At 41.6% G+C, this 25,163-nt stretch overlaps 2 protein-coding genes across 5 annotated transcripts in view; one reads left to right on the forward strand and one right to left on the reverse strand.

Annotated features, from left to right (window-relative positions):
* The window catches only part of LOC134227912 (tachykinin-like peptides receptor 86C), a 421,610-nt gene that overhangs the window by 238,706 nt on the left and 157,741 nt on the right, over positions 1 to 25,163 (forward strand). The gene's annotated exons all lie outside the window — the stretch shown is intronic.
* LOC134227904 (phenoloxidase 2) overlaps positions 1 to 25,163 on the reverse strand; it is a 44,097-nt gene that overhangs the window by 4,714 nt on the left and 14,220 nt on the right. Inside the window, exons 2-3 of the mRNA XM_062709611.1 lie at positions 16,820 to 17,796; positions 16,611 to 16,756 (exon numbers count right to left, since the gene is read on the reverse strand). Of these exons, the coding sequence (XP_062565595.1) occupies positions 16,611 to 16,756; positions 16,820 to 17,796 (1,123 nt within the window). The remainder of the gene's footprint in view (positions 1 to 16,610; positions 16,757 to 16,819; positions 17,797 to 25,163) is intronic.

Genomic DNA, 25,163 nt, shown 5'->3' on the forward strand with positions numbered 1-25,163 from the left:
ACCAAAATTCTTTTTGCCTTTCTTGTATACAAAGTATACTTAAAGGCTATATGTTTGCTCCAAAAACAAACTTTTTATAGGACGCCCGTAGACTCATAGTGTTATATACCGGTCGACTCAGCTCGACGAATTAAAGTGATGTCTGTGTGTGTATATGTGTGCGCAAAATAATCTCACTGATTTTTCAGGCAGTTATCCTTAACCATTTCATTTCTAAGGCATTTATCCTCAACCGATTTGCTCGCAACAAGTTGCATTTAACGCGGGATCTTGTCCCATTGTTTCGTATCGAAAACCGGCCCAGTCGGACTATGGGTTTCGGAGTTATGGCCAGTTTTTACAAGAAAAATTCTTTTTCTCTATTTAGGCACTAACTCTCGGCCGATTTGCTCGATGTAGAATCATGTCCCATTGATTCCTATTAAAAATTGGCCGGATCGGACTATGGGCTCAGAAGTTATGGCCAAAATACTTTTTTCATACCAAAAGTGCGAAGAAATTACTCACTCACAAGAAACGAGAAAGGCACTATCACTGCTAGGTGGATTAATCTGGGTTTTTATCTGTCCTTTTCCTTTTCCTTTTTCCTTTCCATATTTTTCCTTCCTTCTTCTTTCTTCTGTTTTTTCTTCTTTCTTATTCCTTCTCCCTTTTCCCTTTTCTCTTCCTTTTTCATTCTTTCATTTATTTTTCCTTTGAGACTTTTAGTCCCTGATGAGTACTGAACTATTTATATTTTGAACCGATCTATTTTGAATTCTAAGAACGGATAAGCCGTTCCGTCTTCTAGGGGTTGTACAGAATGATCGGGACTAGAGGTGTGCGGTCTAATATTCAGCGGCGGCGGCGTTGGTTAGAATTTTTTTCTGAATAATGCAAACTTTCTTTAAACTATTGAGAATTTGAGAAAAACTAAAAGCGTTTAATGTTTTTTAAAAATTTTATAAATTTTATTGCTCATTTGTCTTTTAAATGTATTTTTGCCTTTCTCATACAACAAAGTTGTACCGAAAGCTTGACCGAAAGGCTATCATTTCACTCCGAAATCGAACTTTTTATATAAGTCTCGGAGACCCATGATGTTATATACCAATCGACTCAGCTCGTCGAACTGAACAAATGTCTGTCTGTCCGTGTGTATGTGTGTGTGTGCACACGAAAACCGAAAAACATTAGCCACTTTTTCATATAGTAATTCTTTACCGATTTTCTCGCAACAAGTTGCATTCGACAGGGGACAAAGCCTTGTTGATCACTATTGAGTGTGATAACGATCGACCATTGCGTTTAAAAGTTATTAAGAAAATGGAATCGAACTATATAAGCGCCATATAAGGTTGGTGTCTTGGCTAAATGCGAGAAAGGCAGTATCACCACTCGGTGAATTAAGTTTTTTTTTTTTTTTTATTGTTTTTTATTGATTTTTTCGCGGGAAGTTTTTATTTTTATGGGAAAAAATATTTATTTTGTGGAAATTGATATATTGATAATATTGATTTATCTATGGAAATTTTTTGTTTTCTCAATAAAGCATTTTGATCTCTTTTTAGAAAATTCTTCTTTTATAATTGCAATTTTTACTTTAATAATTGGTATTTTTTTTGTGTTTTGTGGAAAATTCTCAATTGTTCATGTAAATCTTGCAATATTTATGAAAGTTTTATTTTGCTGCTTATCATCCGTTCAGTAATTAACATTTGGCCGTATAATGACGGTCTAATGACTTCTTCGGGATGAACGATCGTTTCGATTAGACGACCTGTTAGGGCAAATGGCTTTTCGATCGTCTGTCGCTTCCGGCCAATGGAATTTCCTAAGATTTTCTTATAGAAAATTCAAAGAATTTTCTGTAGAAATCCAAGAAAATTCCTTTTGAAGAAAAAATCTGAAGAGATTCTCGTGTAAAATTCGACGAATATTCCGCTGAAATTTCCAACAACTTTCCTTGGGAAATCCAAAGCGTTCCACTGGGTAATTCCAAAGAATTATCGAAACTTCAAAGTAGTTCTAGTGAAAAATCTGAAAAAAAAATTCAAATGAATATACTCTAGAAAAACTTAAAGAATTATCTGGGGAAGTTGGTCAGACTTTTCAGGCGAAATTCGAAAGATTTTTTTCCGTTAATGCCATGAAAATATCCCAAATGACCAATTTTGCCGAACGACACTTTCGCCTGAATATCCATTGAGGCCAAATGGCGCTTTCTGAACAGCGATTATTTCGTCCAAAAGGCATATTTGGCCAATTGAGCTATTCGGTCAACCGTTTTTCAGCCACAGCAACTGTTCGACCAAATGACATTTACGGCCAAATAACTTTAGGCTAGATATTTAGTCTTCTACCAAATGGTTTATTCGGTCAAGCGACATATTCGGTCAAACAACTTTTAGCCTTGTGGTTTTTGGTGAAATGGTTTACTGCTGAAGGACTGTTTTTTTGTTCTTCTTCTTCTTCTTCTTATTGGCATTACATCCCCACACTGGGACAGAGCCGCCTCGCAGCTTAGTGTTCATTGAGCACTTCCACAGTTATTAACTGCGAGGTTTCTAAGCCAAGTTACCATTTTTGCATTCGTATATCATGAGGCTAGCACGATGATACTTTTATGCCCAGGGAAGTCGAGAAAATTTCCAAACCGAAAATTACCTAGACCGGCACCGGGAATCGAACCCAGCCACCCTCAGCATGGTCTTGCTTTGTAGCCGCGCTTCTTACCGCATGGCTAAGGAGGGCCCCGTTTACTAAACCGCCGCTGCAAAATCGATACGTTGCTTGTTCCAAACCTGGTTTAAGAATTTACGGGTTCAAACGTTTTAAATGTGCGATGTTTGTCCCTAAATTATTCGAAATACGTGCGAAGTGCAATGGTTGTTACGTCAACTATGAAATCATGGGCAGTGCGGCTGCCGTGATTTTGTTTTTCTTTTTTTTCTTTGACTGAAGAAATGTCCACCATCCCCGTCCCTGTACAAGCATATGGGGACGCATGGTGCATTGGTTCATTAACTTCTTGTGATGAGGAGATTCATTTCGGCACTGCATAGTAGGAAATGGTTTGTGATGAAACATTCCTTACTTTTACTTACAATTCTACAGTTCAGGTACAAGTTCATTACTTGTACTTTGTTATGCGTACAATTTGCCCTTTGTCATGTTGCAGTTAAATCAAATATGAACCTGTTAAAACTTCATTGTTTTCAAGTTTTTATGTCGCAATAGCCACCAAACGGCGTTTTTTTTATTATCATCCAAAATTTTCTAGAACATGATGCAACAAATTAATGTTGAAATGAAAATAAAAAAAATATGGTAAAAAAATCATTTGTAAGGGCTTGTCAGCATAAAACGTATAAAAAATCCAAAAGTAACGTAATTACGAACTTGGTGTCTTCGACAAAGAACTTCTGCTACAATTTTTATGAAGAACTAAACCTTATATGCTGTGATGTGTGATTTTTTTTTCATCTCTCTTTCAGGGGAATTGATCAGTAAGCTGAATACCACCAAAGAAGCGCATTAACTTACTGATAAAATGTCCCGAAGACACCATTACGCTAAATTTCATAATAAAGGTACTGTTAAATAAACGCGCTTAAACACGATTTTAGCCACTGTGCATTGGTAAAAAAGTCGTGACAAAAACAATATGTTCTAAAACTCTTGATGTTGTTTCCCCTAATAGGGGAAGATGGCCTTTATAGCCCCCCAAGGCAAAACACCTTTTGTGCATTTCCTCAATAGAGGTAATATTTCTTCTTCTATATAATAAAAATGAAATAGTCTGTGTTCGTATCCGCATAGCTCGAAAACGGCTGGATGAATGTTCTCCATTCCTTCAGCAAATATGTCTGTTATCGTTTCCGACGGGTTTATATGATATTTTCTCATGCGAAAATTACGAGCAAGGTTGAGTAAATCGTGAAAAAAAACTATAATAAAGTGTCGTACGGACATTTAACATCGCGCATATTCGCCTACTGCCGGGTCAACTAGTAAACTTTAAAGGAATATTGTCGCTGGCGTCATGGGCAAAACATGTTTGGCTAGCGAGGATTCGACGCTAAATGTCAACGAAAGAAAACCAACAATCATCCTCTATGGTTTATTACCTATATTAATCCGTCATATTAATCGTGGTTGCGACGGACGTGACAAAACTGGATCTAATCTTAGGTTGGTTAGGAGAAAATTTGTCAGCATATGAAGGTACGAAAGACACAAAATTTGCACATGAAACATCTCGCATTTGGCGAGACAAAACGCCCGATTGGGACTAACACACAATGTACTACGCGTCTCCAGGCACTGTCCATACAATAATGTTGATTAACCAACGCGTGTCAGAATTGTCAGCTGAAAAGCGTTTTTCCTCATCAGTTTGTCGGCTACAGAATATTACCATTTTTTATTATGGTGATGGAAGTTTTTTTTATTATCAATATGATTAAGATTTTGTACAGTGTAAAGATGGCGTGGTATTAGACAAGAAATGATGTGTAATACGATGTTGATATTTGACAGACACAGGCAATGTTAATAAGTCTGATCTTTTTTTTGCTATATTTTTTTTCTCCCTGGTTGCCCAATGTACAATTCACTTTAGTACAATTTGTCCTCTTGCCTTTTATTGGCTCTACTTCTCATGATTTGCTTTTTGAGCATTCGTCTTAATTCTACTTTTATCTAAAATTTGTCGTTTTTCCATTTTATCAAATTTGCAATGTTTTATAATTAAACTAAGTCACCCAATGCTCTCGTTGTGCTGCCCAGCAGGTAAAATACGATAGAATAACATTATTCTGCTTTCCATAGCTTGTTGCTCAATTTACCTGCGAATTAATTCTACAAACGAATTAAAAGCTGTGTGCTATTGGAGAACTGCGCTTGTCGTCCCATCGTAGCTCATGAAACCCGATTACAACCATCCTTCCATGTGCGAAACTATGTAGTATAACCCACAATTTGTGATAAAGCGTTGCCTTGCTTCGAGTAGAGATAGAATATCGTTGAGGCAACAAAAACATACTTAGCCAACAGGATGCAAATCAACGAAAACATCCATCATCTGCCAGAGTCTGGCTCAAAAAGCGTTAACGAACAGCTCCGAGAGCTTCTAATTAATGCGTGGCATAATGCTCTATTGCTACAGCTGGATTGAAACCTTGAATTGACACAATCCAAAACGTTCATCGGCACGGTGTTCCACCATCTGTCGTCTGCCGCCGGCGCATCGGCTACCAGCCATAGTAGTCGTCCTTTATGATATTCCCGAAAGCGATGTTACTAGGGATTACACACTAGGCTTATAAAATCGATTGGACAAATTGATATCACCCAGTGCGTGTGTCGCCAGCAATTATATTGTAATTAAGACCCGGAGACGGATTGGGGGTAAATGCCTATAAGGTCTTGTCAACAGTTTATAACATAATTGAAGCAATAGGTCCTTCATGTGCAAATAATATTAGCTTTAAACACAAACACATTACCGATTTGAAATTAAAATAAATTACCGGTGGGCGATGTGTGAGACACAACCACGAAGTAATTGCATGCAGTAAACGACAATTTGATTAAAGTTATTTGATTTTACCGGGCAGCAAGGACTACGTCCAGAGCTTGACGACCCCTTCTCTGGTCACTGTGAATTGTGGGTTTGTCAAGGATGTGGAGGGGCTTGACAGTGGGCTCTGTTGAACTTCTACAATAGGCTGCATGTATCCCCAACGTACTTCACGCTTTAAGCGGGGAGGGGGATTCTGAGCATTGTGCTGATCCATACAAAAAATTTAAGAAAAAACAAACCTAAAAAAACTAAACAGACCTGGCACGAACGCCTTCCGGCGAGACAGCAGGTTTGCACAGGCCCAATAAGCCGGGTGGATGGATGAGATGAATTCATCCCAACTATCTTGTTTGACCTTGTTGATGACGGCTCTCGGGGCATTCCTGGCAGTTTGGAACTCTGCAAGCTGAACGGAATCCTTACGTCCTCCTTTTGCCACTTCCGAAGAGCACGCTATTTCTTGCGGCGGAGTTTGACAGCTGAACGGACAGTAGGCTTTCACCATAGAACCGATTTTTTTCCCAGTGAACTTCTGGTTCTGGGGATGTGAATTTTAAATGTTGGGGCCATGGTTTCTTGTAGAGCTATTGCAATTGGCTTGAATTTAGAAACTAACAGTAGTAGTTCAGATCGTTTGCTTTGTATACCTTTGATATTCCATTGTAAAACAAAGCATGTCGATTGGTCAGTTAGACGGGATGTAGTTTGATTATGTGTTGGGTTTATGTTGAACATTTGTCAATCACTTGAGTCGAGGTTCCGTCTATTTTGCTGGTTGTCTTGTCCCCTCCTTTATGCTGAAGTCAGTTTCCATTACGGACCAGCTGCCGTCTTCCTTCGTTGCTTCTTTCCGCTTGTTTCACTTCTTCTGCTTCTGCTCAAGTTCTTAAATCGTCATCGAAACCATCGACGTCAGCTGGGCATCTGTTTCGGTCAACTTTCTGATGTAGGCTAACTTCAGTTGATCGGCTACTTGTGGAGCTTGCCGGGCTGTGATCAATCGTTGTTGAACCTAACTGACTGCTGCGTAGGAGACACCACCTTCCTGGAACTGTTTCACTGCTTCTTGTTGGGTGATTCCTTTCGTGAATCGAAGCCGATCGATTTTCTTCTCCATTGCATAGACTGTACATAAACGATTGGACGGGCCATATTTGCCTTGGCAATGTAGGCAGAAGGGGGTGGCGTCGCATCTTTCATCGAATTCGTGAATCCCAGAGCAGTTCCTACATTTTGCCGTGCCCTTGCGTCGGAATGTCCGTACGAATAGCACTTGTAGCAGATCAGGGGGTCCTGGATGTACATCCTTGTTCTGAACCGCAGGGGTCCGACTTTGATGTATTTCGGCACCGACGTTCCATTGAGCGTGACAATAATGGCTGGGGTGTTTACCGGTCATCTTGCATTCGAGTGATGCGTTTGACGGCGATCACTCCTCCCTTGGTCATTCCTTCCTTCAGCTCATCTTTCGTTTTGTTTTATATCTCCGGCAGGAGATAACACATTTCCACTGGTTGAGCACTGGATGTAATTCCACTTTCACTGCCGTGCCATCGAGCAGAGTTGTCATGTTCAGCAGCTTTCTCACTTGCACATGATCCCGGGTCCCTGAAATGTACTTCGACTCCTTGGCTTCCGTTGTTGTGCCTTCGATTTCTCCGACCAGATTTTCCATCGTTTTGCCAACGATGAAAGAACAGAGCTGCTTTCCTTCCTCGACAGCATACAACGAAAGAAACTGCGATGCGAACGCAGCCCATCCATTCCGGCATCGTTGGTTTACCGTCCACCGCTGTGGGGGGCAACCCACCCCAAACGCGCCGCCATCGTCTCACTGTTTCACTAACACTTCTTCTTCTTCTTTGTTTTGCTTAAACCGAGAAAAAATATCGCACTAGGCAAACAAAATCATTCGTCGTCGTCCAAAAAAAAACGCGTTTGACATTTTCCTTGAATCGATTCCACTAAACAGAAAAACGCGTCCTTGCCTATCGGAGATTAAACTTGGAATGCCGCGGCCTTCAGGACGTCAGCCTAGCTGACCATTGGAAGGTGTGCCCTTTCCTCTACAGGCACTCCCATTCTTAGTTACATGCGCCTTCACTTCCTCTGCCAAAACTCTTGCACATGTTCGCTCCTTTATCGCCTTTTTTTAGGGTCCACAACATCCCTTCAGGGCAGGCCTACCTCCCGGTAAGCTTCGGTAATTCTCGTAGGTTTGCGTCGTTTCTTAGGGTCGGCAACCTTCTCACAGCGGATCTCAGTAGCCTTCCTTTTGTGCAATACCGGTTTTGTACTTGCTCTCTACAAGTCGGTTGCCATACCGCCTTTACTTAGCCACGGAGTTGCTCCAGTGACAGCCATGCGTTTGCGGAGTTACGCAGCTTTTCTGCCAGCTGCTTTTTTCAGTAAGGAGACAATTCGGCCTCCTTCCTGGCCTCCACCGCTTGGCTCGCTGCTAACTCTTTTTGCTCAGTAAGGAGGCGGATCTGCCATGCTTTGCCTCTACAACGATGCTGCAGAGGGTCAACACAGACTTCTTTAGGTTTCTGCTGCAATTCCCGCGGTTGTCGAGAAAAGATATGCTAACGTCTGTGATGCCCATTTGTATATCCCATTTGTTTGGCTCACGCTCACAGTTTTTAATCCAGTTGTCATTTTCCTTAACTTCTGAGTCGTGTTTCTCCAGTAAGCAGATCGGCCGGTCGTCGGAATTTAGTTTTGCTTTGTGCGGAAACCCGGACAGAACCCATGAACAGAATAACAAAACATGATATGGACTTGATTGATATAAGGGTAAAGGAACAGGCAACAAAATCAAAAATTTTGCACCGGAATATCATTTAAATATCAAGATATGATATGGGTAAGAACAAACTAATGGCAGATGATATTGATCACTTATTACAAATAGCATAACTTGATCTTCTCATGATATTTTTGTGCAAAATATTGATATAATCGTCTGATCTTTTGTCTCTTATATCAGCGGTTCTCAACCTGGGGTACATGTACCCCTGGGGGTACCTTCGCTGGTCCTAGGGGATACCTCGGACAAAAATGCGTAATGGCGGAGGTATTACAATTACAGTCAAAACTTATTGATAAAATTTTGGCAATTGGATATTTTTCATTTCAAAACTTTGTCTTGTACATAATATGCATTATTCATTTTTATTTTTCAGGCTAAGGCCGGAGTGGTCTGTGCAGTGCATAAAAGTGTTCTCCATTCAGTTCAGTCCATGGCTGCATATCGCCAACCACGCAGTTTGCGGAGGTTCCGTAAATCGTAAATCATCTGATCGATCCGCCTTGCTCGCTGCGCACCTTGGCTTCTTGTTCCCGTAGGATCGTTGCCAAGAACCATTTTCACCAGATTACTACCCGTCATTCTAGCTATGTGCTGGGTCTACCGCAGTTTTCCAATATTCGCGGGGTGAACGATGGTTGGTTCTCCCAACAGCTGATGCAACTCCTGGGTGATTCACTTTCTCCGCCATCTGCACCCCACCTAATGAGCGTTTTGTAGATAGTCAGTTTGGTACGGCGGCGAAGTCTATTCGATCGGAGCGCTTTGCTTCTCGGAAGCATTCGCCCAGACAGCTCGAAGGTCTCCTTCCAAGATGTTCAGAATCCTTCTTTTGAGAGGCTTGAGGCTTGAGGCTTGGAAGCATCCTTTCAAGATGCTTGGAAAACTCCCTTCAAGAGGCTTGATAGCCTCCTTTCAAGAGGCCTGCAAGCCTTCTTTCCAGAGGCCTGGAAACCTCGCTTTGAGAAACCCGGAATCCTCTTTTCAATCGGCACGGAAGCCTCCTTTTAAGAAGGTCGGAAGCCTTCTTCCAAAAAGCTCGAAAGACTCCTTTCAAGAGGCTCGAAAGATTCTTTTCAAAAGGCTTGGATAACAATTTTCAAGAGGCCGGAAGTTTTGGTTTAAGATGCTCGGAAGACTACTTCCAAGAGGCTCGGAAGTCACCTTTTAAAAGAGTCGGAAGACTTCTTTCAAAAAGCTCGGGTGGCTCCTTTCAAGAGGCTCGGGATGCTACTTTCAAAAGGGTCGGAAGCCTCCTTTCTAGAGGCCTGGAAGCCTCGCTTTGAGAGACCCGGAATCCTTAAAAGGTTCTGAAGCCTCATTTCAAGAATGTCTGAAGCCTTCTTTTGAAAAGCTCCTTTCAAGAGACTCGAAAAGTTCTTTTCAAGTGGCTCACAAACATATTTTAAAGAGTCTCGGAAGCCTCTTTACAATAAGCTCAGAAGTCTTTCTCCAGTAGGCTCGGAAGCCTCCTTTCAGGAGGCTTGAAATCCGTATTCCAAGTGGCCCGTAGCCCGTTTTCAAGAGGCTGGAAGCCTCGTATTAAGACGCCCGGAAGTCTACTTTCAAGAAGCTCGGAAGCCGCCTTTTAAAAGGGTCGGAAGACTTCTTTCAAAAAGCTCGGATGGCTCTTTTCAAGAGGCTCGGGAAACTCCTTTCAAGAGGCTTGTAAGCCTCCTTTTAACAGGCTTAGAAGCTTATTTTTAAGAGGCTCGAAAGCCTACTTTCAAGTGGCTCGGAAGCCTATTTTGAAGAGGCTCGGAAGCCTCCTTTCAAGAGACTCAGAAGCCTCCCTCCAATAGGCTTGGAAGCATACTTTCAAGAGACTCAGAAGCGTCCTTTCGAGATGCAAAAAAAAGCCTCCTTTTAAGTGGCTCGAAAGTCGCCCTGCAAGAGGCTCAGAAGCCTCTTATCAAGGTGTGGAAGCCTACGTTTAAGAGATTCAAGGGCTTGGGATTGTCCTTTCAAGAGACCTGGAAGCCTACTTTCAGGAGGGGGTACCTCAATTAACGCAATAGTTTGAAGGGGTACCTCTCAAGAAAAAGGTTGAGAACCGCTGTCTTATATCAATCATGTCCATATCTCATTTTGCTATCTTATCAACATTTGATATTATTGAGCTATTTTCGTCTACTCGGGAAGCAAAACGATCGGCCGGTCGCCGTAATTTTGTTCTGCTTTGCGCGGGTGAGTAAATAAATCAGAAAGTGAAGTTGGTTTCTTTTCCAGTCGTGTCTCCAGTAAGCGAGTTTGGAGTAGCCATCGAGCAAGTGCGTGTTTCAGTCGTCGGGACAATAATAAAATAACTATTTCGTGTTCGGTGGCTCATGCGCATGTATTGCGCTTTGCTCCGGTCGAGACAAGTGCGATCTTCAATTGTTTGCAGTAGCTATCGTGCAAGTAATTACAGAGTACTGCGCGTCCGTTCGGTCGTCCAAAACATTTCTCCTCCGTTTTCATACGCCACATAATTTCATTCATATGCTTCACATTTTTCTCGTATCGAGACAACGAATTTGTGTTATTTCCTATCCCATAGATCCCATCACTTACCCAAGAGAATCCAGATAAATTATCCTTTGTAGCTAAAATGATATCGTATCCCAAGACAATCGTGTAGATGCAGAGGTATACTCGATCTCTAGTAGCAAGGAGAGTCGGACTAACAATCCTTCCCTTCCTATATGACCGTAAGGACGTAGCCGGCGCCGTTATTGGATTTAGATATTTGAGCTCCCGAAACGTGTACATTGAGAATGGGTAGCTAGTCCTAAGCCCGATTTATTGTGTTCTCTGTACAATTTCTCAAGTTCTAGTCAATCACGGATTAGCAACTACGAATTTTGCGGTCATAATGCTCATGCTCAATTGCATATGAAAATATGAAATGGTATTGAATATCATATATGTCACGGCAAATGCTGGGTAAAGCGTACCATTGGTACTTCGCGTACCTCAGCCTTAGCGGTCCTTAGCCTCTTACCCAGCAACTCCTATCCCTACCTCCCCGTGGTGCTGGCCGGGATACGAGCAACCTCAGGGAAGATCGGGTAACCAACCCCAATGGGAACTATGGTCGTATGCTGACAGGGAAGGGGGGTTTGCTCCTCTCCAGAGGTGCAAATCTTACTGAGCGTCTGTTCTCCATGTCAGGATCGGCTCACAACAGCGTCTGTTCTCCATGTTAGGGCGGCTGATCATCGTCCGAGTGCCAGCGAGGGACTCTAAGTGAAACTGTGCACCATGGTCCACCGGGAATAAGGAGGAATGGTCCTCCGGAAATTTAGGGGGTTTGGTGTCAGGCCCTGCAAGCCAGCCTTAAAAAAAAACATACGCAACGAACAATCGGACCGGAACCATCGGTGAAGACCACTGCGACGAAAAGGGACTAGCGATTGAAACTCGGTTCGTGGAACTGCAAATCTCTCAACTTCATCGGGAGCACACGCATACTCGCTGATGTGCTCAAGGACCGTTGATTCTGCATCGTAGCGCTGCAGGAGGTTTGTTGGAAGGGATCAATGGTGCGAACGTTTAAAGGTATTCATACCATCTACCAGAGCTGCGGCAACACACACGAGCTGGGAACAGCTTTCATAGTGATGGGCGATATGCAAAGGCGCGTGATCGGGTGGTGGCCGATCAATGAAAGAATGTGCAGGTTGAGGATCAAAGGCCGGTTTTTCAACTTCAGCATAATCAATGTCCATAGCCCCCACTCGGGTAGCACTGATGATGATAAGGACGCATTCTATGCGCAGCTGGAACGTGAGTACGACAGCTGCCCAAGCCACGACGTCAAAATCATCATAGGAGATTTGAACGCTCAGGTTGGCCAAGAGGAGGAGTTTAGACCGACTATTGGAAAGTTCAGCGCTCACCGGCTGACGAACGAAAACGGCCTACGACTAATTGATTTCGCCGCCTCCAAGAATATGGCCATTCGCAGCACCTACTTCCAACACAGCCTCCCGTATCGGTACACCTGGAGATCACCACTGCAGACAGAATCACAAATCGACCACGTTCTGATTGATGGACGGCACTTCTCCGACATTATCGACGTCAGGACATATCGTGGCGCTAACATCGACTCTGACCACTATCTGGTGATGGTTAAACTGCGCCCAAAACTATCCGTCATCAACAATGTTCGGTACTGACGACCGCCGCGGTACGACCTAGAGCGACTGAAGCAACCTGATGTCGCCACTGCATACGCGCAGCATCTCGAGGCAGCGTTGCCGGAAGAGGGCGAGCTCGATGGGGCCCCTCTTGAGGACTGCTGGAATACAGTAAAAGCAGCCATTAACGACGCAGCGGAGAACAACGTCGGGTATATGGGGCGAAGTCGACGGAACGATCGGTTCGACGAAGAGTGCAGACATATTCTGGAGGAGGAGAAGGACGCAGCGCGGGCGGTCACGCTGCAGCAAGGTACCCGGCAAAACGTGGAACGTTATAGACGGAAGCGGAGACAGCAGACCCGCCTTTTTCAGCTGTTGGAACAGCTGTTCCGTTCTCAAGAAATACGCAAGTTCTACCAGAAGCTCAACGCATCCCGCAAAGGCTTCGTGCCGCGAGCCGAAATGTGCAGGGATAAGGATGGGAGTATCTTGACGGACGAACGTGTGGTGATCGAAAGCTGGAAGCAGCACTACGAGGAACATTTGAATGGCGCTGAGAGTATAGGCAGTGAAAGTCAAGGCAGCAGAGGAGATGGCTACGTCAGTTCAGCTGACGATGGAAGCCAACCAGCCCTCACCTTGAGCGTAGTTAAGGATGCCATTCAACAGCTAAAGACCAATAAAGCAGCTGGTAAGGATGGTATCGGAGCTGAGCTCATCGATAGCCCCGGAAAAGCTGGCCACTTGCCTGCACAAACTGATAGTCAGAATCTGGGAAACCGAACAGCTACCGGAGGAGTGTAAGGAAGGGGTTATATGCCCCATCTACAAGAAAGGCGACAAGCTGGAGTGTGAGAACATTCACCGTCTGTCACCATTAGTGAATGAGTTCGTGGGATGTTATCAAGCCGGATTCGTTGACGGCCGCTCGACAACGGACCAGATCTTTACTGTACGGCAAATCCTTCAAAAATGCCGTGAATACCAGGTCCCAACGCACCATCTGTTCGTTGATTTCAAGGCGGCATACGACAGTATAGACCGCGTAGAGCTATGGAAAATTATGGACGAGAACAGTTTTTCTGGGAAGCTTACCAGACTAATCAAAACAACGGTGGATGGTGTGCAAAACTGTGTGAAGATTTCGGGCAAACACTCCAGTTCGTTCGAATCGCGCCGGGGACTAAGACAAGGTGATGGACTTTCGTGCCTGTTGTTCAACATTGCGCTAGAAGGTGTCATGCGGAGAGCCGGGTGTAACAGCCGGGGTACGATTTTCAACAGATCCAGTCAATTTATTTGCTTCGCGGATGACATGGACATTGTCGGCCGAACATTTGCAAAGGTAGCAGAACTGTACACCCGCCTGAAACGTGAAGCAACAAAAGTTGGACTGGTGGTGAATGCGTCAAAGACAAAGTACATGCTTGTGGGCGGAACCGAGCGCGACAGGGCCAGCCTGGGAAGCAGTGTTACGATAGACGGGATACCTTCGAGGTGGTCGAGGAATTCGTCTACCTCGGATCCTTGCTAACGGCTGACAACAACGTTAGTCGTGAAATACGGAGGCGCATCATCTGTGGAAGTCGGGCATACTACGGGCTCCAGAAGAAACTGCGGTCAAAAAAGATTCGCCACCGCACCAAATGTGTCATGTACAAGACGCTTATAAGACCGGTTGTCCTCTACGGACATGAAACATGGACAATGCTCGAGGAGGATTTGCAAGCACTCGGAGTATTCGAGAGACGGGTGCTTAGGACCATCTTTGGCGGTGTGTAAGAAGACGATGTTTGGCGGCGAAGAATGAACCACGCGCTCGCCCAACTCTACGGCGAACCGATGGGCAGGACATGTTGCAAGAATGCCGGACAGCAACCCTGCAAAGATGGTGTTCGCTTCCGATTCGGCTGGTACGAGCCAGCGTGGAGCACAGCGAGCAAGATGGGCAGACCAGGTGCAAAACGACTTGGCAAGCGTGGGGCGCATTCGAGGATGGAGAGATGCGGCCTCGAATCGTGTACTTATTGTGCCGTCGAATTGTTGATTCAGTGTTATCTGTTTAGATGTAAACTTAATAAATGAAATGAATATCATATATGAAAATTTATAACAATGAATGTTGAGCGGAAGATGAAGATTTATAACAACGATTGAGCGTAGCATATCCGGCCAAGGTTTGAGCTGCACTACTTTTTGCAAATTTTGCAGAATCAGCTGGAGTAATTGAATTTCGAGTCTTTTACTTTTGAAAATACCCAATGTGCAACGTTTTGTCTTGTCTTATCACATGTACAGCCAGTATTGAAAAGCATCCTGGAAATGCTTCCAACGTTTCGCAGCAAAAATTGTCGTACGTACATATCGGTTTCAAAGATGTATGTTATATCGATTTGAACGTTCTATCGAAGCATGAATAATGATACATATTTTGCTATATTTAAATGTCGTTTTATTATGTATTGAATGTACCTATACTTATTTTTTTAAATATGATTTAGATAGCAGTGTGTAATAGCTTTGCTCAGTTTTCGACGCATTGACGTGCAGTACGGTTGGCTCTGCTACCTTCTTCAATCTAGTGAAAGTTTCCTCCATTTTCTCAAAGTTACGTACCATAATGATGTAAACCAATGAAAGTCTGAGAGTTTCTATCATAATTGTAAAAGAATCGAGCAACTTTGTACATGCATAGGTTTTATACTAATATGTATTCTAATCAGATAAACGTTGGTTGAGTGCAGGCACAAAGGATAAAAGACAATGCCTTAATCATCTGCATTTCTTTTAGAGAACTTGACATCTGTTAGAACGCTTTGGTATACAATGATAATGAATTTCATAGTTGGGGACATCTCTATTATTCCGATCGTGTATTTATCGCACTTGCTACAGAATCGTTTTTCATGTTTTTCATGATGACGTGCGCTACGCCATGTATGCCATTTCCATCGGGAGCCCTTGTTGTTCGATAAAAATAGGAAAACCAATCATCCGGAAAATGCAAATTTGGTCATGTCATCAAACATCGGCTCCTCTTGTGGATTGGGAAACGCTTTTCCTAAATCAATTATGAATGCGGCCTACGAGGATGGGTATAGAGAAAGGATGTATTTTTGGTATCATTTTCCGGTTGAACATGTGTCCGATACAAACGAATGGTTTACAAGTCAGCTCCGGCCCGTACTTGCGAGTGAAAGGGTATTGGCACATGCTTATCAAGTCTGATAAATTTATTTATCAGAATTTGCTGGCTTGCATTGTAATGTGGCTTTGCTTATAGGTTGTTTCAGATGATGTTATTGGTGTAGCTAATGTATTGAAACGCAAAAGCTTTGTAATTTATGAACTTGTGGCCCATGATTTCACAATAATTTTGATAATTATAATCTGCTTATTCTTGCGAAGATAACAAGATTCGAATAGTGTTGTAGATGCATAAATAAAAACATATAGAATGTCGTATAGTGTCTCAATTTGAAACCGGCGCTTCAATAGCTCAGCATTAATATGATTCAAAGAATCATGTATGAAGTTTCATACACGTTATTAACTTTAGAAACATATCATATGGCTTACCAAACATTCAAATCTAAATTCCAACTTTTACAACTCAGTTGAAAAAAAAACTAAAATTTTCATCGTTTTTTTTTCGCACGGAGGGAGGATCAAGATTGCAAACGAATTTAACATCCTATGGAAAGAATCACGCGAAAAATGTTGAAATGGCTATTTAAATTCGAGTGTTCGAATATGAGTCATATTCGGAAGTTTTGTCAAAACGGTAATAAAGCGTTCGTGTTGTTTGAACTGAATGTACATAAATAAATTTCATGGATGGGCCGACCCTCGTTCTAGTAGCATAGCACTGTTTTTTCTTCGATCCATGTTGTCACGTTAACAAATTTACACATTTAACGAGCCTTGAACTTAATTTGAATTACTGGTAATTATCAGCTATCGAATATCCTCCCCGCAAACAACAAGCATCTGCAATCAATTGACCTTTTGTGATCCGTAATTAAAGTTCAATTGCGCGTCATTTGATTTAATTTAAAACCGATTATCCATGCCTGACCACAGAAGAGATTCCCCTCCCAAAGCTTACCTGGCAAAAACATTGCCACGTGGAACGAAGTCCATTCCACGCGATAGATCCACATCCGATTGTTGCCAGTAGGTGTGCAGAGTGTTAACCGGGGCTCCTTCCGACTGCACGATGACGCCGGTCACCGTGATGTCCTCATAAGTGAGCTGTTGAAAATGTGTATCTAATTAAATACCCCTCTTAAGAGAGCATAAGTACCGATGTCATACCTGATTCTTCGTATATGCTGGCAATTTGGTTTTGTGCTCCTGGAAAATGTCATCGATAAATGCATGCCAGCGATAGAATACCGGATCTCGCATGGCAGTTGCCACATCACCCATCACACCGAACGATTCCAAATGCCGATGGTCCGGATCGTGCGTGTACGAAAGAAACACATGACCGACGTTGTGCATGTCTCCGTACAACTGACGATTCGGCGATAGAATCGAAGATTCAATTATGTTACCCAAGATGTCGATTCCTTTCTCTTCGTCCAGTGATATGCGATTGCCCGATTCGTCCACCACGTAGCCCTGGTGGACGGCTTCGTAGATACGGTCGATCCAACGTTCCAGATCCGACACGTCCTGTTTAATCTGATCCAGCTCACGATTCAGATCCTTGATCACGGCGTTGTCCACTCGGCCGGGCCAGGTACGGGACGCCACCAGAGAGTCCAACTTGGGAAAGTAACCCTCAGCAATGGGCTCGCGAAGGTTGTTTAAACGTTTGACGCGCTGTAACCGGTTGCAGAACCGTTCGAAGTTGTACCGCGCGATCAACTGCGAGTGCATGTAGTAGAACAGCTCTCCACGTCGGTCCTTATCCACAATTGAACGGTTAGACGCCTCGAACGGGTACACCAGATGCCAGTGCCAGTGGTGCAGGTTGACTCCGATGTCCTCCCGGAAGTACCACAAGCGGTGCTCATCGTCCAGATCCGATGCAGTGAAGTCCTTAGGAATGACAATGGGCATTCGCATTCCCTCGGGGACGACTGTGGCTTCCTCGCGGATCTGCTCGAACACCCGCGAGTCAACGTACTTGTCCGGGAAAACTTCGACCACCGACGGCAGGTCAAGGTTTTTGGTATCGCGACGGTGCAGAAGGGCCACCGAGAGGGCATAATTGAACAGGTAAGGGTTGATACGATCCCGGGCAAAGACGGCACAACTTTGTAGGTCTTCGATGTTACGCATCCCTGGGGAGAAGCAAATTCGTAAAGTTACTATTTATAGTAAAAGTAATAGCAAGAAATAAATTTAAATAAGTAAAGTCAATAGGCAAATAAGTGAAAAAAGGTTTGTATAATGTTGGTGGATGCTGTCTCTTTACTGGGCGTGGAATCGAACCCACACTCCACAGCATTGTATGTCAAGTTTGAATCCTAGTGCTCTTTGTAAATGCAGCCCTTCAAGTTAGTAATCACTTCATTATAATTATATTATTAATTTATAATGTCAATCACACACAACATTGTCCGATCTACCCCACATGACAGCAAATCGTTCATTTCTGAAGTGTTTAGTCAATATACACTCGATGGCTTTATCGAAAATTTGACCATTTCATCTTACACTTTTTGTATATCAATCCTCTAAAAATTCTATGAATCGTCATACATTTTTCAACCCTTCCCAGCTCAGCGCTGCGTAATTTATTGATGTTTCTTTTGATTAAAGGATTATCATTCTGATGAAATTGTGTTTTCGAACTATGTTGAGGTGTGAAACAATACCAAATACAATTTTATTATTTCGCTTCAGTGCTTTGTTCGCTATGTGCTTTCTAACACCAAATTACTTATCCTTATAAGTAGAACTTGTGATAATTTTCGCTTTCTGTCCCTTCTTTCTTTGTTGTGAATCTTTACTTTACAGCTTATGGTTTTGACCTCTTGGAAAACCAATCGAATTAATGTTCTGCACCATAAAGTCTATACAATAGGTTATCAAAATGGTATAATGGTGTTTATTCAAATCGTTTACAATTACACATGGAAATAGTTTGTCAGAACACCTATCAAACTGATGCAGTGCTGCGAGTTTATCTTTTTTTATAAGTTCAAAAAATCTAAAACGTACTCTTACCCCACGCGCACACTTGCCCCACTCTACTCTAATTAAAAACATAACCAACTACACATATTACATAAACACCTATGGGGGGAGGGGGGTCTATTGTTTTCTTACGCGCCATATAAATAAAATACATTTGTATGGATAAAATATTACGTGGGGGAGGGGGGTCAAAAAACCCAGAAAAATTGCTTACGTTATAAGTGTACAACCCCCAAGATACAAAAATAAAAATAAAACTACCGAAGCAAAATAAGATGCAGGTTAATTACACTAACGAAAGTAGGAAAAATTACATATTTGATGTAGTATAGGGGAGACTGGGTAGACTTGATCTCCTTTGCTAATTTTCGATGTATCACAGCCAAAAATAAATAAACATATGTGATTTCCACACAGCCTCTCTAAGAAATATAGTATTTAACATTACTGATGTATGACAGTCCTTAAATTATGGTTGTTATTGATACACAATCGATTTTTTGGATTGCTGTCGAAAATCAACTTTCAAAATATTCGGGGGAAATTGATCCCTCTCCAAGAACTTGCGTTGATAGAATTAGACAGGTGCCCTCAGATTTTTAAAATATTTTTCCTTCAAAATACGCGTGAATTTTTGAACTGCTGTGCGTATACATGAACGATTTTTGTTATTGAATTCGACAGCACATGCAATTTTAAAATTAGGGGAGACTTGATCCCCTTTCTACGATATCTACGCAATAGATAATTTTTCTTAGTTGTCACTCACTTCCACTAAAAAGCTCAAAATAATTTTCTTAATTTTTCCTGCCAATCCTTCATCAAATCTATCAAATGTACAAAAAAATAGAAGCCTGAGAACAGGTTTATATTTCTTTGAATTTTTTCGCAAAATTTTTGTATGGGTCCCCATATTGAGGCAATAACTTCAAATCCAAATATCCTAAAACTTTGATGGAATGTTAACATTTTCATCAGTACAGATCATTAAGCATATTTATGGCTTTGTGCTGTGAAAAAATGAAAGCATTTGGTCATTGTTATAAAAAGTTGTTCAAATTTTGCGTGGCCAATAAAAAAATCTTTGGGAAGGTCAAACAAAACCAATCAATTTTGGCAACGTTTTGATTCGTATTCACAAAAGGAAAGACGGGAAAGGAAATAGGAACATTTGGATTTCTATTTGAGGGGGGGGAGGGTGTCTCCAGCAGCCTCCACTTATAGGATTGGCTGATTTACTGAAACCAATTACCGAACTGCTGAGATGATGTCTGTGTGTGTGCGCGAGAAAGTATCACCTTCTTTTTGGGCATTTACCTTAATCGATTTGCAACAAGTAACAAATAACAGCAACAAGTTGCATTCAACAAGAAACCCTGTCCAAAATGAGTTATGACCAAATACTTGTATTATAATGCACGAAAAAGGCATCATTACCGCTAGGTGGATTATCAGGGTTTTTTGTATGACAACTTTATTTTGAACGTATCATATTCTATCACAAAATCGTCTTCAGAGATATAAGCATGACCTTTAAATTGAAGTTGCATTGGATTTGAATTAGATTTGGATTGGATTTGGATTGGATTTGGATTGGATTTGGATTGGATTTGGATTGGATTTGGATTGGATTTGGATTGGATTTGGATTGGATTTGGATTGGATTTGGATTCGATTTGGATTGGATTTGGATTGAATTTGGGTTGAATTTGGATTTGGATTGGATTTGGATTGGATTTGGATTTGGATTGGTTTGATTGGTTTGGTTGGTTTGGATTGGATTTGGTTGGTTTGGATTGGTTTGGATTGGTTTGGATTGGTTTGGATTGGTTTGGTTGGTTTGGATTGGATTTGGTTGGTTTGGATTGGTTTGGATTGGTTTGGATTGGTTTGGATTGGTTTGGATTGGTTTGGATTGGTTTGGATTGGTTTGGTTGGTTTGGATTGGTTTGGATTGGTTTGGATTGGTTTGGTTGGTTTGGATTGGATTTGGATTCGATTTGGATTGGTTTGGATTGGTTTGATTGGTTTGGATTGGTTTGGATTGGTTTGGATTGGTTTGGATTGGTTTGGATTGGATTTGGATTGGTTTGGATTGGTTTGGATTGGTTGGATTGGATTTGGTTGGTTTGGATTGGTTTGGATTGGTTTTGGTTGGATTGGTTTGGATTGGTTGGATTGGTTTGGATTGGTTTGGATTGGTTTGGATTGGTTTGGATTGGTTTGGTTGGTTTGGATTGGTTTGGTTGGATTTGGATTGGTTTGGATTGGTTGGATTGGTTTGGATTGGTTTGGATTGGTTTGGATTGGTTTGGTTGGTTGGATTTGGTTGGTTTGGATTGGTTTGGATTGGTTTGGATTGGTTTGGATTGGTTTGGTTGGATTTGGATTGGATTTGGATTGGTTTGGTTGGTTGGATTGGTTTGGATTGGTTTGGATTGGTTTGGATTGGTTTGGATTGGTTTGGATTGGTTTGGATTGGATTTGGATTGGTTTGGATTGGTTTGGATTGGTTGGATTGGTTTGGATTGGTTTGGATTGGTTTGGATTGGTTTGGATTGGTTTGGTTGGTTTGGATTGGTTTGGATTGGATTTGGTTGGTTTGGATTGGTTTGGTTGGTTTGGATTGGTTTGGATTGGTTGGTTGGATTGGTTTGGATTGGTTTGGATTGGTTTGGATTGGTTTGGATTGGTTGGATTGGTTTGGATTGGTTGGATTGGTTTGGATTGGTTTGGATTGGTTTGGATTGGTTTGGATTGGTTTGGATTGGTTTGGATTGGTTGGATTGGTTTGGATTGGTTTGGATTGGTTGGATTGGTTTGGATTGGTTTGGATTGGTTTGGATTGGTTTGGTTGGTTTGGATTGGTTTGGTTGGTTTGGATTGGTTTGGATTGGTTGGATTGGTTTGGTTGGTTTGGATTGGTTTGGATTGGTTTGGATTGGTTTGGATTGGATTTGGATTGGTTTGGATTGGTTTGGATTGGTTTGGATTGGTTTGGATTGGTTTGGTTGGTTTGGATTGGTTTGGGATTGGTTTGGATTGGATTTGGATTGGTTTGGATTGGTTTGGATTGGTTTGGATTGGTTTGGATTGGATTTGGATTGGTTTGGATTGGATTTGGATTGGTTTGGATTGGTTTGGATTGGTTTGGTTGGATTTGGTTGGTTGGATTGGTTTGGATTGGTTTGGTTGGTTTGGATTGGTTTGGGTTGGTTTGGATTGGTTTGGATTGGTTTGGATTGGTTTGGATTGGTTTGGATTGGTTTGGTTGGTTTGGATTGGTTTGGATTGGTTTGGATTGGTTTGGTTGGTTGGTTGGATTGGTTTGGTTGGTTTGGATTGGTTTGGTTGGTTTGGTTGGTTTGGATTTGTTTGGAGTGGTTTTGTTTGGTTTGGATTGGTTTGGATTGGATTTGGATTGGATTTGGATTGTATTTGGATTGGATTTGATTGGATTTTGATTGGATTTGGATTAGAATTGATTTGGGTTGGTTTTGGATTTGGATTGGTTTGGTTGGTTTGGATTGGTTTGGATTGATTGGTTTGGATTGGTTTGTGATTGGTTTGGATTGGTTTGGATTGGTTTGGTTGGTTTGGATTGGTTTGGATTGGATTTGGGTTTGGTTTGGATTGGTTTGGATTGGTTTGGATTGGATTTGGATTGGTTTGGATTGGTTTGGTTGGTTTGGTTGGTTTGGTTGGTTTGGATTGGTTTGGATTGGTTGGTTGGATTGGTTTGGTTGGTTTGGATTGGTTTGGATTGGTTTGGTTGGATTTGGATTGGTTTGGATTGGTTTGGATTGGTTTGGATTGGTTTGGATTGGTTTGGTTGGATTTGGATTGGTTTGGTTGGTTTGGATTGGTTTGGATTGGTTTGGATTGGTTTGGATTGGTTTGGATTGGATTTGGATTGGTTTGGATTGGTTTGGATTGGTTTGGATTGGTTTGGATTGGTTTGATTGGTTTGGATTGGTTTGGATTGGATTGGATTTGGATTGGTTTGGATTGGTTTGGTTGGTTTGGTTGGTTTGGATTGGTTTGGATTGGTTTGGATTGGTTTGGATTGGTTTGGATTGGTTTGGATTGGATTTGGATTGGTTTGGATTGGTTTGGTTGGTTTGGATTGGTTTGGATTGGTTTGGATTGGTTTGGATTGGTTTGGGTTTGGTTGGATTGGTTTGGATTGGTTTGGATTGGATTTGGATTGGTTTGGATTGGTTTGGATTGGTTTGGTTGGTTTGGATTGGTTTGGATTGGTTTGGATTGGTTTGGTTGGTTTGGATTGGATTTGGATTGGTTTGGATTGGTTTGGATTGGTTTGGATTGGATTTGGATTGGTTTGGTTGGATTTGGATTGGTTGGATTGGTTTGATTGGATTTGGATTGGTTTGGATTGGTTTGGATTGGTTTGGATTGGATTTGGATTGGTTTGGATTGGTTTGGTTGGTTTGGATTGGTTTGGATTGGTTTGGATTGGTTTGGTTGGTTTGGATTGGATTTGGATTGGATTTGGATTGGTTTGGATTGGTTTGGTTGGTTTGGTTGGATTTGCGGATTGGTTTGGATTGGTTTGGATTGGTTGGATTGGTTTGGATTGGATTGGTTTGGATTGGTTTGGATTGGTTTGGATTGGATTTGGGTTGGTTGGATTGGTTGGATTGGTTTGGATTGGTTTGGATTGGTTTGGATTGGTTTGGTTGGTTTGGATTGGTTTGGATTGGTTTGGTTGGTTTGGATTGGTTTGGATTGGTTTGGATTGGTTTGGATTGGTTTGGATTGGTTTGGATTGGTTTGGATTGGTTTGGATTGGTTTGGATTGGTTTGGATTGGTTTGGATTGGTTTGGATTGGTTTGGATTGGTTTGGATTGGTTTGGATTGGTTTGGATTGGTTTGGATTGGTTTGGATTGGTTTGGATTGGTTTGGATTGGTTTGGATTGGTTTGGATTGGTTTGGATTGGTTTGGATTGGTTTGGATTGGTTTGGTTGGTTTGGATTGGTTTGGATTGGATTTGGATTGGTTTGGATTGGTTTGGATTGGTTTGGATTGGTTTGGATTGGTTTGGATTGGTTTGGATTGGTTTGGATTGGTTTGGATTGGTTTGGATTGGTTTGGATTGGTTTGGATTGGTTTGGATTGGTTTGGTTGGTTTGGATTGGATTTGGATTGGATTTGGATTGGATTTGGATTGGATTTGGATTGGATTTGATTCGGTTCGGATTCGGTTCGGATTCGGTTCGGATTTGGATGGGAGTTGGATTGAAATTTGATTTTATTTAGATTGGATTTGCATCGGATTAAAATTAGATTGGATTAAGATTGGATTGGGTTTGTTTTGATTTTGTGTTGGTGATTGGATTTTGCGTCTTTTTACAAATTACGTAAATTCGAGTTTTTGATTCCCTTCGTAACAAAAATTAACATTTTTTGTACTCCCTCCCTCCCTCATATAACGCGTAACTGTGAATATTTTAAAGGCAGATTTGTTTTCCTTCTCTGAAGCATGTGTGTTCTGGTATTTGAACCCTGTTAGAACAGGAACGGCACATGATCAAAAACCAAGGATATCAAGAATGCAGCTCTAGAGGTGAGCCAGCCTAGGGCTGATAACCTCTCAAATAAAGACAAAAAAAAATAGAATGCAGCTAGTATAAACGAATTTGCAACCACGACTATATAATGACTAGGCTAGATGTACCAGTTGTGGCTATAGCACCAGTTATCGCACTAGTTCTTTATTTGTTAAATGGCCAATCAAATCACCGCAAACCAAGTTCATATCGATAAAGCATATTCATATGATACGATATCACCTTTGGTTTCCTCCAAAACAAGCACAGCATAATTGTAAAAATTGATTTTGCTTAATTTTTGACGTCCTTTACACTAGTTGTCTCAGACCACTAGAGTCTCAATTTGGCCAGTCCCATAAGAAAACAATGGGATTTGCCAGATAAGGAACCAAAAATAAGAGTAGTGCCATGCTTTCCTATTATGGTTTAATCAATTTTGAGGATAATAACATATTTTATTGTGATATATAAAATCCACCCACATGCCTTTTACTTATTTAAAAAAAAAAATGTTCTTATGTATGGCGACAATTGGTACACCCACCCTACTTAATGTTTTTACGCATTACATTACGGGACTGAGTAATGTGCTTGATTTTGGTAATGACTAATACGATAACGATAGACATGTCATTTTTAAATTGAACGTTTTACGTGGTTGAATTGGTTGAGCTGACATGCAATTGTTTAGAATGGAAACTCTCAGGGTTGCATCTATTGACTTTGGCTTGATTAAGAAGATCTTATCATTAAATACAATACCAATAAAAGCGTCGTTCCCAACGTCATTCCATAAAATAATATAATCTGTAGAAATCGTGAATATTCATCGTGAGACAAAAATGCCTCGAAATTTAGCAACAATTTTTCGAACAAAACTCGCTGTCTTTTAGAACTTAAAAAATACATCAAAATAGCCTGCTCTGAGATAA

This window comes from Armigeres subalbatus, chromosome 1 (genome assembly GCF_024139115.2).
Source record: "Armigeres subalbatus isolate Guangzhou_Male chromosome 1, GZ_Asu_2, whole genome shotgun sequence".
Lineage (NCBI taxonomy): Eukaryota > Metazoa > Arthropoda > Insecta > Diptera > Culicidae > Armigeres > Armigeres subalbatus.